Here is a 16,221-nt window from a genome sequence, read left to right as displayed (position 1 = left end):
AACCTGTCATTCCTTGCCCTTTAGGTTTAGATCGCTCCTTAAGTCGCGTTTAAAGACCCTCTACTTCATGTTATACGTTCACGTGTCCTGCAGCTATCGTGAGACCTCAACGGCGTACATATTCTAGTTTTTCACCGATGTTAATATTTGTAGTATATACTGCTAGGTACATATATCATGTTGCACACCGCTCACGAATACAAAGATAGAACGGACGAATAGCTACCGCTTATCCTAAACGTGTCGGATCTTCCGTTACGTTCCCCCCCTTTTTTTATAGGAGCTCACACTTACACCGACATCAATCCCCCCCTAATTCCAGTCACCGATTTTCCATCTATTATTCATATGAATGGGCAAAATGCCATCAAAAAACATGAACTATACTACGGTAGTTAGGTAGTATTGGATATATATTTTGACGCTATTCTAATAAAACAGTAGTCAGACAGCGATGATATATTTTAGAGAAAGGTACATATCATGCAGTGCACATAAGTTCCATGTTTCTGTTTTCAATGCCAAGTCGGTCTCAGCTCTCCATGAATGTTATTAGTAATAATTATGGGCGCCGCCCTTGTTCGCGTGGAGGCGCGTGACGATAGAATCTAGGGGAGGTTTTACCTAAGGTTACCACCAAGAAGGGAATGTAAATCAAGTCCGTCCATCTCAATGCTCCTCAAACTACCGATGATATCCATTTCCCTCCACTCTATCCAGTAAGTTAGGAACTGCCTATACCTACTTATTACCTTGTATATATACCATACGCTCATTTCCACATTATCAACCCTCCATATACAATTCACCATGAAAATACCATAAGTGCTGGGTTCAGCACGACGGGGAGCAAAAAATGGCAGCCGACGGTCCAAGCGAGCGGCCAGATAGACGCTAAATGCACGATTCTCCACTGGCCAGGAAACACGAAGTAGCCGCATATGATAAGTGCGGTCATGAGGATGCACCAGATGAAGGTGCCCTTAAAACGCCGAAGTAATCGCGGTATCTCCTCGAGAAAATTGACGTCTTCGACTTCTTTGGCTGTTGCGCCCCAGACCATGTCGACACTAAAGAAATGGCATAGCAGCGCCTGCGAGACGTGTAGAGATAAGCCACCCAAGAAGATAGTCATCAGCGGGATCCATTTGATATTGTTCCAGACTAAACATGTATGTTAAAAATCAGCCTCTCGTCTTTAGATAATCATGCGTGTAGTATAAAACTCACAGGCCCCCAGAAGCGACATCTCGTTCAGGCGATACCTCAAGATGCCCAGCGAGAAGTTTCCAAGCCCCGTAAAGACTACAATGACCGAGATGTAGATGGCAAAAGAGTCTATATAGAACTTGTCGTAAAACCCAAAGAACCATCCTGACAGAAGATAGTTCATGAGGGTTAGTATCCAACAGGCTCCAATGGCGTAGTACGTGCCGATGTAGGCGCAAATGGTCATCTTCTTAGGCAAGTGTATACCGGAGCATATAAATTTTCGAAATAGAGGCGTGACGGGGCCTAGCGTGAACCAAAACTTTAAGGGGTGAAATAGCAATTCATTGCAGCCGTATGCGTATTTCTCCCATCGTGCTAATTCGTCATATACCGTTAGGGAGACACCCTCCTGAAAGCCATCTCCGGTATAAGACGCGAACCTGAGCTCATATCCGGCACATTGGAGCTTAAGGGACATTTCAAAATCTTCCGACACATGAGTCTCAGACCAGTACTTTTCATAGCCGTCTTCGTCTTGGTACGCGGTGGCGTCCTGGATAGCAGACCATCGTAGAATGGCATTGTGGCCTACAAAGGGGCAAGCGTCACCATTTGCCACCACAAAAGTGATAGCTGAATAGATGAGGTTCGTGAACCATTTGACCCTATAGCAGTGTTAGTGCGTATATATATATATATATATATGTGTGTGTGTGTGTGTGTGTGTGTGTGTGTATAAAAGACGAACTTACCCTCCCTCGAAAAAAGACGGCGATACTTGCATAACTCCAGACGTGAATTGAAGTATTGCTACCTGAGGAGACTGCTCCATTTCGCTAACCGCATCTAACAAGCAGTCCGCTGGCACACGGGTATCTGAGTCGACTATTAGGATGTAGTCGCCCATGCGGACATTGCCCTCGGCCCAAGTGCGGCCCTGATCTTCCCGTAAGACTTCAGAGAGGCAATGGTTATACACAGCCCGTTCATCAGTCTCGGTCCAATCCGGAGATCTGGGTATTTGAACTAGCTTATCTTCCACGCGATTACTTACCATCAAAGCGTAGTTCATATTTGATGCCTTTTTGAATTTTCCCCGCCTAAGAAAGGGCTGGCTACCATCGTCTGGCTTCGGATTGTGCTTTGGTCGAGCGACCCAGCCGATATTGTTCTCCTCATAGAACTCCTGCCGAGCACAGGCATCCTCTTCGGAGATTAGCTGCATCCCGTCGTCGTTTATGAAAATGTTAGCAGAACCGCCTTGTAATGCGTATGTCGAAATGCATTTTTTGAGCGATTGGATTGAGGGGCCGATAACTGCCTTCAGACCTTCTTTGTACACAGGCATCTGAATAGTTACATGAGGCAGAGTATTGGTCTCTCGTTTAAGTCGCATTGGGGGCTTTCCGGAGTAGAACCTCGAGTTCTTGTCAACAGCAGATATCGGTCCCATTATTTGGAAAAGGTTCGTGACCAGCGACTGAAAAAAGAAAAAGGCCACCCACGTTTCGACCGGAATAGCGGCGATAAGTGCTAGTCGAGTATACGAGCCATCGGTTTGAATTTCGAATGCCAAAGCCCTTAGTCCAAGGCCCATGCAGCTTATGCAGAGAGCCACCGTCACGCCTACGATGCCCGAACTGCTAAGCTTGGTTGGCCTCGGTTCCTCCTTGCCTTCATCCTCTAAGTCTACCGCTGTTATATTCACTTCAGCAGCTTGACTCTTTTCGCCCTTCTCTTCTCTCACTTCGTCCTGTTCGTCATCATTTCCTCCAGAACCCCAAATAACTTTCATCAACTCTCCTTCTAGGGCCTCTGCCCTAGCCAACAGTTTCTTCGGGTTATCGTCCCAGATGACGAGAATCTTGAGATCATCGATGAATGCAGCGAAATGATGCTTCTGACATTGCGGTAGGTCACGCATGCAGGGGAGAACCTGTAAGCGGAGACCATCAGGAAGTGGGATATAGTCTTGCGTCGTCCGCTTCGAGTTAAGCATGACAGTGATGACCCTAGTATTGACTGTCATGGCACACTATAGGCATGTTAGTTTCTTATCTATTTCAACATTTAAGAGACTTACTAACTCGGACATTCAGCTCCATCGCCATTTGATACAAGCCGTAGGGTACATCTCGAAGATCTGGTGGATAGCACGCAAAGTTTTTCTTGCCTCTTTTTATCACGATGCCTTCCCCGGGCATCAGGCCGGTGGCATATTGCTTTTCCAATTGTTGCTGATATAACCAACTGCACATAACATCTGATTTTAAACCATGGCCGCTTTCTAGATTATTTTGTGAATCTGTAGAATCAATAGCAGGGCTTTCGAACATAGATAGCGACAGTGGTGGCGTTTGTGATGTTTGATAAGGGGGGTTAGGTGTCGCTATCGCTGGATATAAACCGGTAGACAAATTTGCTGATGGGATGTTGGATCTTGAGTTGCTTGGGCCGGCATCGTTCCGCCTGAGGGCTGACCTCTCGCTATAATCATCTTCCCATCTTTCCCCCCTAGTATGACCAGGAGCAGTATACGTCCTGAGGGGGTTCATCTCGCATGCCTCAGTGGTGAAAGGCAGGAGCTACCATCATCAGCGGCGATAGATTATTAGACACGAAACGATTATAGCATGAAGTATTTTATTTTTACGTCCTAAAAGTATAAGAAGGGCTCCAAAATATGGAAGGAGTGACGTATCCAAGAGAAAACGATAAATGACAAGGTACTCTTTAACTCTATTGTGCGTTGGGCACCACGCTTTTTCTAGTAAAACATGGAATCTCTTAAGATGCTACCTCTAGTCTAACAGTGCGGCTAGAGTTTGCTGGGTGTTACTTGAAGCTCATTGATGATCACGTCAGGACTGGCATGCATATTGGAGAGCTGAGCCGATAAAATGTGTAAGGCTATTGGTGTTTGAACTTGTCAGAAAATTCCCCACTTGGAAGGTCAATGTGTAACCCCGTATTGATGGCCCTATGGGCGTGGATGGTTGGAAAACATATAGTGGGTAGCAATAAGGACGGAGCTGGGTACAAGGGCGTTATATTCGTTAGAGCCTAGACTCGATAGTTTAAGGCTCGAGACCGGCCGACAAATCCGCATGACATCAATGATGGAAGAATGCGTGAGAAACTGAAAGTAAGCCTGCACCAGTTCGAGCAGGGGCGATAAGCACGAGCGGTTGAGCAAACTCTAGGCGCTCGAAGACCGGACATAGTGGCTCGGGTGTATGTACAGATTTGGGAGCGAACTTCTTTCTTCAGCTCGGCTGCTTAGTTGATAGCTTTCGAGTTCCCAGCTTATTGGCTACCTCTTGGGAATTATCGACGCAGGGCTGAGGGCCTTATCGTCCACAGCATTATCTATTGCGTGCCACAAGCGGGCCAAGGACAAAGGAGGAGAGCCCAAGTATCACGAACCGAGAAGCTGAAGACTTAACTATTGCTTCGTGTATCGGCCAGGGCTAGCGGAGAGAGATATGATAAAAGTAATATTGAACCCTGTGGCTGGATTCAAGATTAAATCTATTGATGTTTTAGCACATAAGCCTTTTGAAGCAGCTGTTGAAGGAGCGCGAGTAATCCATGACTTGAGATGGGACTGACCACTTAATCAAAATCCGAACGTAAAATATCTAGCCGCGGATAGTGACTATTGACTATTGACTATTGGTTAGTTATTGGGCATTAGTTATTGGTTAGATAACAGCTCTGTGGGTTGAACCGTTCACTTCAACCTTGTATGCAGCTCTGGGAATGCAGCTCTCGGCCCTTCAACAAAGTTTTGGGGTGTAAGAGTGGCAATCAAAACGTTGGATCGGATGGAAGTATCTGATAAGTCACAGTATCATATTAGCATTCCATACTGTTAAAATGATACGAGTTGTTGGCCAGATTCTTACTTACTTCCGAATAGCTACCTCTCTCGGAGCCATATAGCCATATAGCCATATGGCCATATCAAGCATTTGCCACATCAGCCGCATATACTACCTTCCATGCATGCAGCTGTGTAGGCATCACGAGGAAGACTGGTTTGCCATTCAACTCTGGGCATGTCAAGCCAAGGTCGGGAATGGCCCTCTGTTCTTATTTTAGCAATGTAGCATCAATAGTGCCGCTTCAGAAACCAATTCGGGTCTTGACGTTAATAAAGATACTTGAGGAGAAGAGATATTGTACAAGGATATATATAAACTTGAGGTTGAGTGAATCCACTGAGGCCATATAGCGTACCCAATGTATTAATTCGACTACATACCTACCTAGGTAGTTATACGATCAAGCAAAATAATAGGAGGTATACTAAATTGCACAGCCCCTTTTATCTCATAGGAGTCTAAGATTAAGGTTAAGGTTATTACCTGTGAAACATGAACAGTCCGTTGATAGGGAGTTTTTAGAGGTATTTAATGAGAGAGGCCCCCAAGTTGCCGGCTCTATATTTATCTACCTGGTAATTTAGGTATTGACACCCAAATGCTTACCAAGCCTTACATAGGTATTTATATAGTTGTATACTTTAGCGGCCTTTAAAAGGCAACGATACCCGTTCATGCTTCTATTCGTGAAACACTCTATCATGACCAGTCCGTCTATCGTTGACCGGAGTTGCCATCTCACTCCTCCTCGCATTCTTTCTCCTGTACCACGTATGTTGGTATGTGATAGACAAGGGCGAAAGTAATTGTTAATAAATCAAGATAACAAGAAACATTTCAATTCATGTGGTAAGGTAACTTGAATATTGTATGGTAATGTTGTATGGTGCGTGGTGGGTTTCAGTTGCATGAACAACTGTCAAAAACAACGAGGTTTTCTGCCCTACCTATGTAAACGGTAGCAATCTAAACACAGCGCTGTCTAAACATAAGCTGAGCTACGCTTGGGCATCACATCTCAGCTCCACAAGGTGAGCCGCGAAAAGCTGCGAGAGCTCCAAGGGCGGTAAATGTGGGAATATCTGCAAGGGCGCTAATGATGAAAATGATATGGCGTCATATAGTGGCGATATTCTGATGAGTTTTGATATTTCTGCTTCCAGAATAGAAGCCAAGTGCGGTGTCGGACGCAAGTAGAATTTTATATGATGGGTCATACAGAGATAACAATGGGTATTCGCAATCCTTTTTTTTGGGCAATTGATTCCATACATATGGACTCTTCCGTTTTATCTCATTGTTATTTCATGTGACATCATGCGTGCGTGCCCCAGTGTTTGTCGGGCCGTCTCAACTGAATTTTCTCAAGCCGTTACGTCTTGTAATTCATTATCTGTGGAAAGCTAGAAGAATTTCCTTGGATGGGATTAGGCGTGTGAAACATGCCATCCCAACATTCATAGCAGCATCGTGACTCTACTCGTCGTATAAATGGGGTATGCCCTAAAAACAATCGGAAGACTACCGACCTGGAAGAGATTTAGTAACTATCCCATTGGACACTGGGGAAGTTAATATATTTCAACTTGGTGGGGTTGTAACCTAAGCGGGGCTGATGCTTTCAATGTGCAGCTGGTTGAGCTTAGTCAAAAGACCCTGATATTCGATAGGTGAATGGAAAATGGCAGAAATAAAATTGAATTCCAACGACCGGTGAACGGGATCGAAATATATTTGTGTTATGAATGAATAGTTTATATTGACTCTATTTACTACCGAATGAACATATATATATATGATATCGATAAGCTCATTCAGATGCAAGCTTATATAAGACTTGAATTGGGTCAATTAAACAAAGCAGGTCCGACTATTATTTTACCGTTCCCGCAACCTTATATTGGTAATGTGATCAATACACTACTCTAACACCTCTCGTCTGACATCATACCCCTGCCAACTGTTCTCGTCAACGTTTCTTATCTAAGATAATAAACTTACCTTACCCTACTCACTGCTTACATAGTACTTTGCCCGCACTTCTAGCATAAGAGTCTATCCTAACTCCTACCTAATTATACCTCTCCAATATTTACCTTTTTACAACTCCCAATCATTGAAACCAAGAACAGTACAGACCATTGAGTTTTGGTTTTCCCTTCCGGTCCTAGTTGATTATTTCATGTTCTTTTTCCTTGTGACGTGCGCAAGGACCTGTGATTGATCTGATCGTGGTGGCTACCAAACAACGCTTTACCTAGAATCGTTCCACGATCCCCTCGCCCCCCGCGTGTGCCTTAATACATACGTACAAGTATATAATCCCACGATTTCGACCCTTTCGTCTCGTCGAATCTTACTTTGGTTAAACTGCTGGTCACGGGGACATATAGTTACGGAATTCTATTCTATTTAAGAGAAGAGCAGGCCGTTGATTACGACGAGATAAAAAAGAAAACCTCCGGAATACCCCCACCGGCCACATTTAAAGCACCCTCGTCAACTGAGCAAGTGTCCCGTCATTTAAGACTCCGTTCCGCTTTTAGTTGTACTCCTTTTTCCTTAAACCCTTTTCACTTCCCATAACGCCTGCGAATTGCTATCACCAACTCGCCATGGCCGATTTACTGACTCCGGGTTTTGCGAAAGCCCGACGCGATGCCAGAGACGGGATTCGCGCAAGTGACGATTGGGGCGTCTACGATGACGCGAGAACGTATTACACCTCCGACGCTCGGCACGGTGATCGATCACACAGGCGCAATCGCACATATTCTCAAGTATGACGTGCCGTATTTTATCGTATTTTCACACAAGGTTGATTCGGAACACTGGCTAAGATCATTTAGAATGGTATCATCCAAGAGATTGAGCGTATGGGACTTCACGAACCACACCGACGAGGTAGTCATGGTACGAAACCACCTTTACGGAATAAAATAGAGGGAAACTAATTCATGTTGTCCAGATGAATCAAGCAGACCACACTCCCGCCAATTCCTCGTCGATGTCGACCACACCCTAGAAAGTTTACAGGCGCAAGAAGATACGGATGGCAACAAGCAAATTACGATTGAGGACGCGGGTCCGAAGGTAAGTTTTTTACTAAGAACTATTCGGCGGTGATAGGTTCTAAAGCGTCATATCTAGGTCATGGCTCTTCGAACCGCTGCATCCGGTGGCCACAATCGATTTGATATCCGGGGCACATACATGCTTTCGAATCTCTTGCAAGAATTATACATGGCAAAAGAGTTTGGGCGAAAGAGGATCATTCTTGATATCGGGCGTCTTAACGAAAACCCAGTCAGCAGACTGTCGAGGCTTATCAAAAACCAATTCTGGGAGGGATTAACCCGTCGTATCGACGCTTCAAGCATCGAAATTGCGGCAAAAGATCCTAAGGATTGGACAGCCGACCCGCGACCTCGCATCTACGTCCCGCCAGGGGCCCCAGAGCAATATGAATATTATCAAAAACTTGCTGCTGAGAGGCCAGAGATGCGACTGGACGTTCTATACCTTCCCGAGAAGATTACCCCCGAAGTGCTCCGAGACATGACCGATAAGCCCGGCCTTCTCGCTGTTGCTATGGAGGAAGTCAATGATCCCAAAACCGGAGAGAAAACATTACGCGGGCTCCCGTTTGTTGTCCCAGGAGGAAGATTCAATGAATTATATGGGTGGGATAGCTATATGGAATCCCTCGGGCTTTTAGTCAATGATAAGGTGTACCTAGCAAAGTCGATGGTACAGAACTTCTGCTTCTGTATTAAACACTACGGCAAGATCCTCAACGCAACTAGATCATACTACCTACTACGATCACAGCCACCTTTCTTGACAGATATGGCCCTTAGGGTCTACGAAAAAATTCAGCACGAACCTGGTGCGGTTGATTTTCTTCGGACGGCATTCCTTGCTGCAATCAAGGAGTACTATTGTGTATGGACAGCGGAACCGCGTTTGGATCCAAAGACTGGTTTGTCGAGATACCGGCCGGAAGGGTTAGGTGTGCCACCGGAGACGGAGGCTTCCCATTTTGTTCATATCCTTGAGCCTTATGCCAAGAAACATAACATGACTTTCGAGCAATTCGTGAGAGCTTATAACCACCAAGAGGTTCACGAGCCAGAACTAGACGAGTATTTCCTTCACGACAGAGCAGTACGAGAGTCGGGTCACGATACCTCGTATCGACTTGAAAAGGTCTGCGCTAACCTCGCCACCATCGATCTTAACTCGTTGATATACAAGTACGAGATGGATATCGCCCGCACCATCCGGAATGTCTTTGGCGATAAGCTAGAAATTCCGGCCGAATGGTGTGCTGGTGACATGGTACCCGGCCAGATTGAAACGTCGGCCACCTGGGACCGTCGCTGGAAGAGGCGACGTGCGGCTATCCACAAGTACTGCTGGAACGAGGAGAAAGGTATGTACTTCGACTACGACACGGTGAAACAGGAGCAATGTACCTATGAGTCGTGCACCACGTTCTGGCCTCTGTGGGCAGGCGTCCCGGATCCCGAGCGTGCGGCCAAAGTGGTCAAGTGTGCCGTGCCCAAATTCGAAGCCTATGGTGGTCTCCTGTCCGGAACGGAAGAATCCCGCGGGGTAGTTAGCCTCGAGCGTCCGAATCGGCAGTGGGATTACCCTTACGGCTGGGCGCCCCAGCAGATGCTGGCCTGGACGGGGTTGTACCGCTATGGTTATGCGGATCTCGCGCAGAAGCTGGCATATAAGTGGCTATTTATGGTTACCAAAGCATTCTTTGACTTCAACGGCGTTGTCGTGGAGAAGTACGACGTCACGAGGCCGGTCGATCCGCACCGTGTGGATGCTGAATATGGAAATCAGGGGCTCGATTTTAAGGGTGTCGCCAAAGAAGGGTAAGTTGAAAATATAAATCACATATAAAGTTGGAAGCTGCGCTTACATTACTGCGCTATTTAGGTTCGGCTGGGTCAACGCGAGCTACGTCTACGGCTTACAATTCATTAACACTGAGATGAAGCGAGCGTTAGGCACGCTTACACCCTACGAGACGTACGAGAGGGCCCAGCAGATTAAAGAGGAGAAGCTACTCCAAGAGCTAGCATGAAATATAACTGCTACACGAAACAAAAATAGGTAATGGTGCCAATTTCTTTCGTTCGGTACTTAGGCATTGCATCGGCATATTTGTCGACATACCGGTCGCGGACAGGCATGCATCTTGTTTTTGCATTAGCTGGGCTGGGTTAGAGGAACACAGGCTGCATTACGCATGCTGATCTGGTGTTGGTATCTTTAAGGCAGGCAAATTCTATTTAGTAACGCTGTGCGAAGTTGACGATGAGTTTATCGCTGATGAAGTTGTTTGATCAAGCTTCTATTTTTAGGGACCAGCCCATCGGGTTAGGTAGATCTAGGTTAGGGGTGTATAATGTTAGCTTTGTTCTTACCTACCTTTACCTATTGAGGAAGCATGTGATTCGACTTGTTTTTTTCTAAACGATAGAACTGACAAGCGATCTATAGTATGTAAGCGTACTCGTGTTATAGAATTTAGAGGTTTGAAGAGGTTAAGTAAAGTAGATGGAGATAAATGTATTATCCTTGAAGAAATAAGAACATAAACATATAGTACTTAAAGATGGACTGGACAGGAATAATTTAATAGTATCAACATGTCAACCTCTCACGTGTAACTCTTATAAGGTTTAAGAGCCGTAGGGGAATCTAGTTGGATGATATGTACCAGGTCTTAATTAAGCTTCCGCAGCCGAGGTCCGGGGCAAGGTGAGGCTGGAGATATGGTCGGGTGTAAACGGGGCATGGGATGGTTTTGCTTTATCTGGGTAGTAGTGTTGTACCTACAGTGTAAGCTTAGTACTTCTTTATGCTACCTAGGTAGTTACCTACCCATCCTAGTTCCCATCCTAGTATCGTCTTAGCTGGGGCGATAACCTAGATAGATCTTCACATGCCAGCGTTTTATTCAGACGCACGAGTATATTATATTCCAGAACAGATTATTGGTATATATAACCATATTTTTGATTTATCCGGTCTATTTTTATGAGATTCAGTACGAACTGAGAAAAGTCAAGTGAACTACATGTAGAATTACTCTTGTATTAAGTATTTGTTGGTCTGCTGCTATTTCACCTCTTTCATCGAGACTCCTACATAAACTAAACGTCATTATCAAATGCTAAATACCAAACCCAAAACCCCAAACCCGGGGCCGGCTCTCCAATTGCGGGGGACTAGGGGTTCGTGTCTCGATGGATCGACCTGGATCGTTCTCCATCTTCGGCAATTCGGCCAATCACGGCAAACCAGACTCACATCCACATGTCTTGGAAACCCTCTCGTCCCTTAAACCGAGAAGCCGTAGTCCTTTCAGACGTCCAAGACAGCTCTAACTGCTGGCCGCCCATATGCTTTGTCTCGTTCCGAGGCGCCCCGGTCAAAGAGTGCTGAGTAGCGGCCAATGGCCTGGCGTCGCCGTTACAGTGACTGGTGAGAGTCACCCTATGACGGAATCATCCATAGCCGCTTGACCGATTGCTGCCGAGAATGCGTATCCGTAGGAGTCATGGTTCTAAGCCGGCTACTCCCCTTTTGTAGCTCAGATCAGATGAGTTTCTCGCGTTAGGTTATGTACTATTACCATAGGTTCGCTTACTTGTAGCCATAGCTCGGAATCTTCTTCCTTTAATAGTAGTCTTGCCCCCTAATCATTCGTTGCTAGTTCACTGCAACTTTCTCCTTGCTTTAGTTCTTGTATCAACGAGTCCACGTGCTTCGATAGCAACTATATACGTACATTAACTCTTTGAAGAGAAGCTCTTTGTTCCGAGGCCCCCCGCACACCACATCGAAGAGTCTTAACATCGTATATCACCACTAGATCCTGTTCCTGTTCCTGTAGTATAGTTGACCTGCTTTGCCCATCATGGCGTCAAACAACATGATCAACCCGGCCGTGGACCCGAACATCGAGGACGAGCTGTTCCTACAAGAAATTGAGGCTGTCAAGAAGTGGTGGAGCGATCCGAGATGGAGATACACGAGGCGACCTTTCACAGCCGAGCAAATTGTTTCCAAGAGAGGTCATCTTAAGATTGACTACCCGAGCAACGCACAGTCTAAGAAGTTGTGGAAGATCCTCGAGGGTCGCTTCCAGAATCATGATGCCAGTTACACATACGGCTGCTTAGAACCTACAATGGTCACGCAAATGGCCAAGTATCTAGATACCGTCTACGTCTCGGGTTGGCAGTCATCATCAACAGCCTCGTCATCCGACGAGCCTGGGCCTGATCTAGCAGATTACCCTTACGTGAGTCGGGATACTCTTACCCCTTTATATATGTTCCAAGTCTATATACTAACACAAAGGGAAGACCACCGTCCCAAATAAAGTCAAGCACCTCTTCATGGCACAGCTATTTCACGACCGCAAACAGCGACAAGAACGCTTAAGCGCACCTAAAGCCGAGCGCGCGAAGCTAGCAAATATCGACTACTTACGACCCATCATTGCTGATGCTGACACAGGTCATGGTGGACTAACGGCCGTCATGAAGCTAACGAAGCTGTTCATCGAGCAGGGCGCCGCCGGCATTCATATCGAAGATCAGGCGCCCGGCACCAAGAAGTGCGGACATATGGCAGGCAAGGTCCTTGTGCCCATCAGCGAGCATATCAACCGTCTAGTCGCGATCCGCGCGCAAGCCGACATCATGGGCACGGATTTAGTAGCCATCGCGCGCACAGACGCCGAAGCCGCGACGCTCATCACCACGAGCATCGACCCGCGGGACCACCCGTTCATCCTCGGGAACACGAATCCGCAGCTGCAGCCCCTGAACGACCTGATGATCGCCGCGGAGCGCGCGGGCAAGACGGGCGAGCAACTACAGGCTATCGAGGACGCGTGGCTGAAGCAAGCCAACCTGCGGCGCTTCGACGAGGCCGTTACCGACACGATTAACTCGGCACCCTCGCTGACGAACAAAAAGGATCTGGTCAACAAGTATCTGGAACAGGTCAAGGGCAAGAGCCTGTTGGAGGCGCGCGCCATTGCACACGGGATCACGGGCGTGGATATCTACTTCGACTGGGACGCGCCGCGCACGAGGGAGGGTTTCTATCGTCTCAAGGGCGGGTGCGATTGTGCGATCAACCGTGCGATTGCGTATGCGCCGTACTGCGATGCGATTTGGATGGAGAGCAAGCTGCCGGATTACAAGCAGGCGGAAGAGTTTGCCGCTGGCGTACACGCCGTATGGCCGGAGCAGAAGTATGTCTATTTGTTCCTCTTGTCTATTGTCCCCTTTTCCAACTTCCCATGTCAAGGGAAAGAAGAAGAAGAAGAAGAAGAAGAAGAAGAAGAAGAAGAAGAAGAAGAAGAAGAAGAAGAAGAAGAAGAAGAAGGAGAAGAAGAAAGCTAACAGCCTTGCACAGACTTGCATACAACCTCTCCCCGTCCTTCAACTGGAAGACGGCGATGCCGCGCGACGACCAAGAAACATACATCCGACGGCTGGCGAAGCTAGGGTACTGCTGGCAGTTTATCACGCTGGCGGGTCTGCACACGACGGCGCTCATCAGCGACCGCTTCGCGCGGGCGTACGCGGCTAACGGCATGCGGGCGTACGGCGAGCTGGTCCAGGAGCCCGAGATGGAGGGCGGCGTCGACGTCGTCAAGCACCAGAAGTGGAGCGGCGCGGCGTACGTCGACGAGCTGCAGAAGATGGTTACGGGGGGCGTGAGCAGCACTGCTGCGATGGGCAAGGGGGTTACGGAGGATCAGTTCCATTAGGTGGTCGTGGGGGCCTAAGCAAGGGGTGGATATGTATACATACCTAAGAGTCTGTGGGGGGTTTAACTAGGGCGGAGAGGCGTGTTGTTGAAAATCACGGCATTAAATAAGTATAGCATATAATAGTTTGCTACGATGGGATGTTGGCGGCTTAGTTTGGGACGTTTAATCGAATTGGATATGAATACTGTATTACGTGTCCTCTCCTTTGGATAAGTCTTTTGCCTCAAGGCCAGAAGTGTATTTTTCCGGAAGGGAGTCACCTAATATTTGTAAATCATACCTCTTTTAGGTGGACGGCCGTTGTGTCGTGGTTTGAATTTTGAATGAGTGGTATTAACGTAAAAGAGCTATCATCCCTACCCCTTGCGTTGGAAAAGTGATGTCGGATTCTCGGGCCTGACAGGGCTGATGATAATTAAGAAAGAAACGACTGTACCCCATTATAATAATTACGACGGGGTATTTAGACATTTTACCCAAGACAATGTTATAATACCTAGTTCCATCATGGCTACATATTCATACTACTCCTTCTAAGGTAACACGGTTGTACACAGCATAGAGATTATAGGTATAATAGTAAAGTTTGTAATCATCTACCTACATAATAAGACTTCAAGATCCAACTAGCTCGACAAGTTTAACCCACAGCATGCTCAAAGGCATCAAGTAGGCAGGTGTTATGTAAACCATAAGGTGAGTATTATACCGTTATCTCCATAGTAACTCTAACATATTTTAATCTTCCAATAAAGGTCCTTGACTAGGCGTAGTCGGGCGTTGAAAGAGGCGTCGGTAGAGGGGACCATAGACTACGACAGAAGTCGCAATAAACCCTGTCATACATTCGATGGTAGAAAGGTAATTAGGGTACATACGATCCCCTGTAGCGATGAGTAGATGTTTAGTTTATTAGATTATACAATTTGTAGACTCACAACTGCCATCTACTATTATTGCACTGGAACCGCTGAAATACTTGATTTGAACGAGACACACTACGCAAGTGCTGCGATATATTAGCAGAGTGAAGCATTATGAAGTGTTTTAACTAACCTGGTACCTATTGTAAATGCGAAAATTAACCCCCATTTCTTCTGCTTGCTTATTTGTAGCCCCCGTATTAGTGGAATAGGCATACTTAGGATTATGACATCAGTGATGATATTTTGAGCGTATGCCACCGATCCCACGATGCTCGTGTTTATACATCTTGCAGGTAATGTTGGGTTCCATAAATGGGCAAGTGGTATGCATTCGAGAAAGATGGTGAAGGTGCTCTGGATTGCGAGTTCAGCTGCCAGTGCTGCTGCTACCCATATTAGGCAACGAAACCAACGCGTGGTCCCAAAAATATTTCTGTATAAGCAGAGAATGCTCAACTTGAGAAAGGTTACGACCGGTACGTAAAAGAAACGAAAAAGGAGGTCCATCTACCAGCAGACATGCACAATCAGCTGTTATTCACTCAGCAACTAACATCCCAAGGTAATGCAAGGTACCGTAGCACCTTTACCCTTACATATAAAACCATAGGATGGATGTAATGTAAAGATATAAACTCACAATGGAGAAGAGACGATGATCGGTAATAAAGATAACATGACGTCCTAATCCGTACCTAGTTGCGAGGCAGCCACAGACAGCATATCCCATTAACGACACCTTGGAAGATTAGCTGTATAACGTCAGAACCAAGGAAGAGACACATACCCACGCCGCCACTGCGAACCAGTCGCTTGCCATAAGATACATACGACCATGCTGTATATGTCGTGACCAAAGACGCAAGGCAACACAGAGGGTACCTATGACCGCAGCGATGGTAGCGCAAGCAATGAAACTAGGACCGCGATTATCATCAGCATGCTCCAGCATCCATGCTATTTCCTCAGCATTGGGAGGTCGTGGCCCGGCCATGTTCTTCAAGATCGAGAGGCAAACTCAGACATGGATAAACAAGCGGGATACAACTATTATCAGTGTAGGTTTATTACACCTGGCCATGAATAGCGAGCGCGCTTCTAAAGCTGGAGGATTGCGATTGCAGATAATCAAGAGTTAAATATTGAAACTACGAGGCTTCTATTCTACCAGGCGCAATACCTACACGGACCGATCGGTATACTCTGCTCCCTGCTCCAAGACATTGAATCAGTCGAGTGTCTTTGTTGCCCCCTCACGGCGTGGCTGGACCTGTTTTTGGTCTAGCATAATTGGTGATAAAGAGTGAATGAGGACCCCTCCTCGGAGAAAAAATTGTCAAGATCTGAGACAACGACGAGAGGTAAGTATATAACG

At 46.5% G+C, this 16,221-nt stretch overlaps 4 protein-coding genes across 4 annotated transcripts; 2 read left to right on the top strand and 2 right to left on the bottom strand.

The window, feature by feature from the left end:
* Positions 1–805: 805 nt before the first annotated feature.
* On the bottom strand, positions 806–3,767 carry F4813DRAFT_384111 (glycosyl transferase family group 2-domain-containing protein; the record flags this gene model as incomplete). Its single annotated transcript, XM_049246028.1, has 4 exons — positions 806–1,164; positions 1,231–1,877; positions 1,965–3,247; positions 3,300–3,767. 4 exons carry the CDS (start codon positions 3,765–3,767, stop codon positions 806–808), a joined length of 2,757 nt encoding a protein of 918 aa, XP_049104492.1.
* Positions 3,768–7,371: 3,604 nt separating this feature from the next.
* F4813DRAFT_581 (glycoside hydrolase family 37 protein) lies at positions 7,372–10,320 on the top strand. The gene is made up of 5 exons (XM_049248662.1): positions 7,372–7,879; positions 7,949–8,012; positions 8,068–8,192; positions 8,250–9,991; positions 10,056–10,320. Exons 1-5 carry the CDS (start codon positions 7,715–7,717, stop codon positions 10,201–10,203), a joined length of 2,244 nt encoding a protein of 747 aa, XP_049104491.1. The 5' UTR covers positions 7,372–7,714; the 3' UTR covers positions 10,204–10,320.
* A 1,437-nt stretch (positions 10,321–11,757) lies between these two features.
* On the top strand, positions 11,758–14,408 carry F4813DRAFT_498 (isocitrate lyase). The gene is made up of 3 exons (XM_049248563.1): positions 11,758–12,432; positions 12,497–13,395; positions 13,560–14,408. The coding sequence occupies exons 1-3, from the start codon at positions 12,046–12,048 to the stop codon at positions 13,915–13,917; spliced, it is 1,644 nt and encodes a 547-aa protein (XP_049104490.1). The 5' UTR covers positions 11,758–12,045; the 3' UTR covers positions 13,918–14,408.
* A 1-nt stretch (position 14,409) lies between these two features.
* Positions 14,410–15,969, bottom strand: F4813DRAFT_485 (uncharacterized protein). The gene is made up of 5 exons (XM_049248546.1): positions 15,634–15,969; positions 15,487–15,585; positions 14,977–15,353; positions 14,859–14,929; positions 14,410–14,804 (listed from the first exon to the last, which is right to left on the bottom strand). Exons 1-5 carry the CDS (start codon positions 15,838–15,840, stop codon positions 14,659–14,661), a joined length of 900 nt encoding a protein of 299 aa, XP_049104489.1. The 5' UTR covers positions 15,841–15,969; the 3' UTR covers positions 14,410–14,658.
* Between the last annotated feature and the right edge of the window lie 252 nt (positions 15,970–16,221).

Source organism: Daldinia decipiens, assembly GCF_022478715.1.
Source record: "Daldinia decipiens strain CBS 113046 unplaced genomic scaffold F4813scaffold_1, whole genome shotgun sequence".
NCBI classification, from domain to species: domain Eukaryota; kingdom Fungi; phylum Ascomycota; class Sordariomycetes; order Xylariales; family Hypoxylaceae; genus Daldinia; species Daldinia decipiens.
Note: the sequence above shows the minus strand (reverse complement) of the source record. Positions and strands in the feature narration are given on the sequence as shown.

Excerpts from the sequence above, each read along its gene's own strand:
- F4813DRAFT_485 (XM_049248546.1), bottom strand. The coding sequence starts at position 15,840 with ATGGCCGGGCCACGACCTCCCAATGCTGAGGAAATAGCATGGATGCTG. Across the intron at positions 15,354-15,486 it reads ATCATCGTCTCTTCTCCATT|ATGGACCTCCTTTTTCGTTT; the intron begins GTGAGTTTATAT and ends GTCTGCTGGTAG. Across the intron at positions 14,805-14,858 it reads AATAATAGTAGATGGCAGTT|GGGATCGTATGTACCCTAAT; the intron begins GTGAGTCTACAA and ends TCATCGCTACAG.
- F4813DRAFT_498 (XM_049248563.1), top strand. The coding sequence starts at position 12,046 with ATGGCGTCAAACAACATGATCAACCCGGCCGTGGACCCGAACATCGAG. Across the intron at positions 12,433-12,496 it reads ATCTAGCAGATTACCCTTAC|ACCACCGTCCCAAATAAAGT; the intron begins GTGAGTCGGGAT and ends CACAAAGGGAAG. Across the intron at positions 13,396-13,559 it reads GCCGTATGGCCGGAGCAGAA|ACTTGCATACAACCTCTCCC; the intron begins GTATGTCTATTT and ends AGCCTTGCACAG.
- F4813DRAFT_581 (XM_049248662.1), top strand. The coding sequence starts at position 7,715 with ATGGCCGATTTACTGACTCCGGGTTTTGCGAAAGCCCGACGCGATGCC. Across the intron at positions 7,880-7,948 it reads GCAATCGCACATATTCTCAA|AATGGTATCATCCAAGAGAT; the intron begins GTATGACGTGCC and ends AAGATCATTTAG. Across the intron at positions 9,992-10,055 it reads AAGGGTGTCGCCAAAGAAGG|GTTCGGCTGGGTCAACGCGA; the intron begins GTAAGTTGAAAA and ends TGCGCTATTTAG.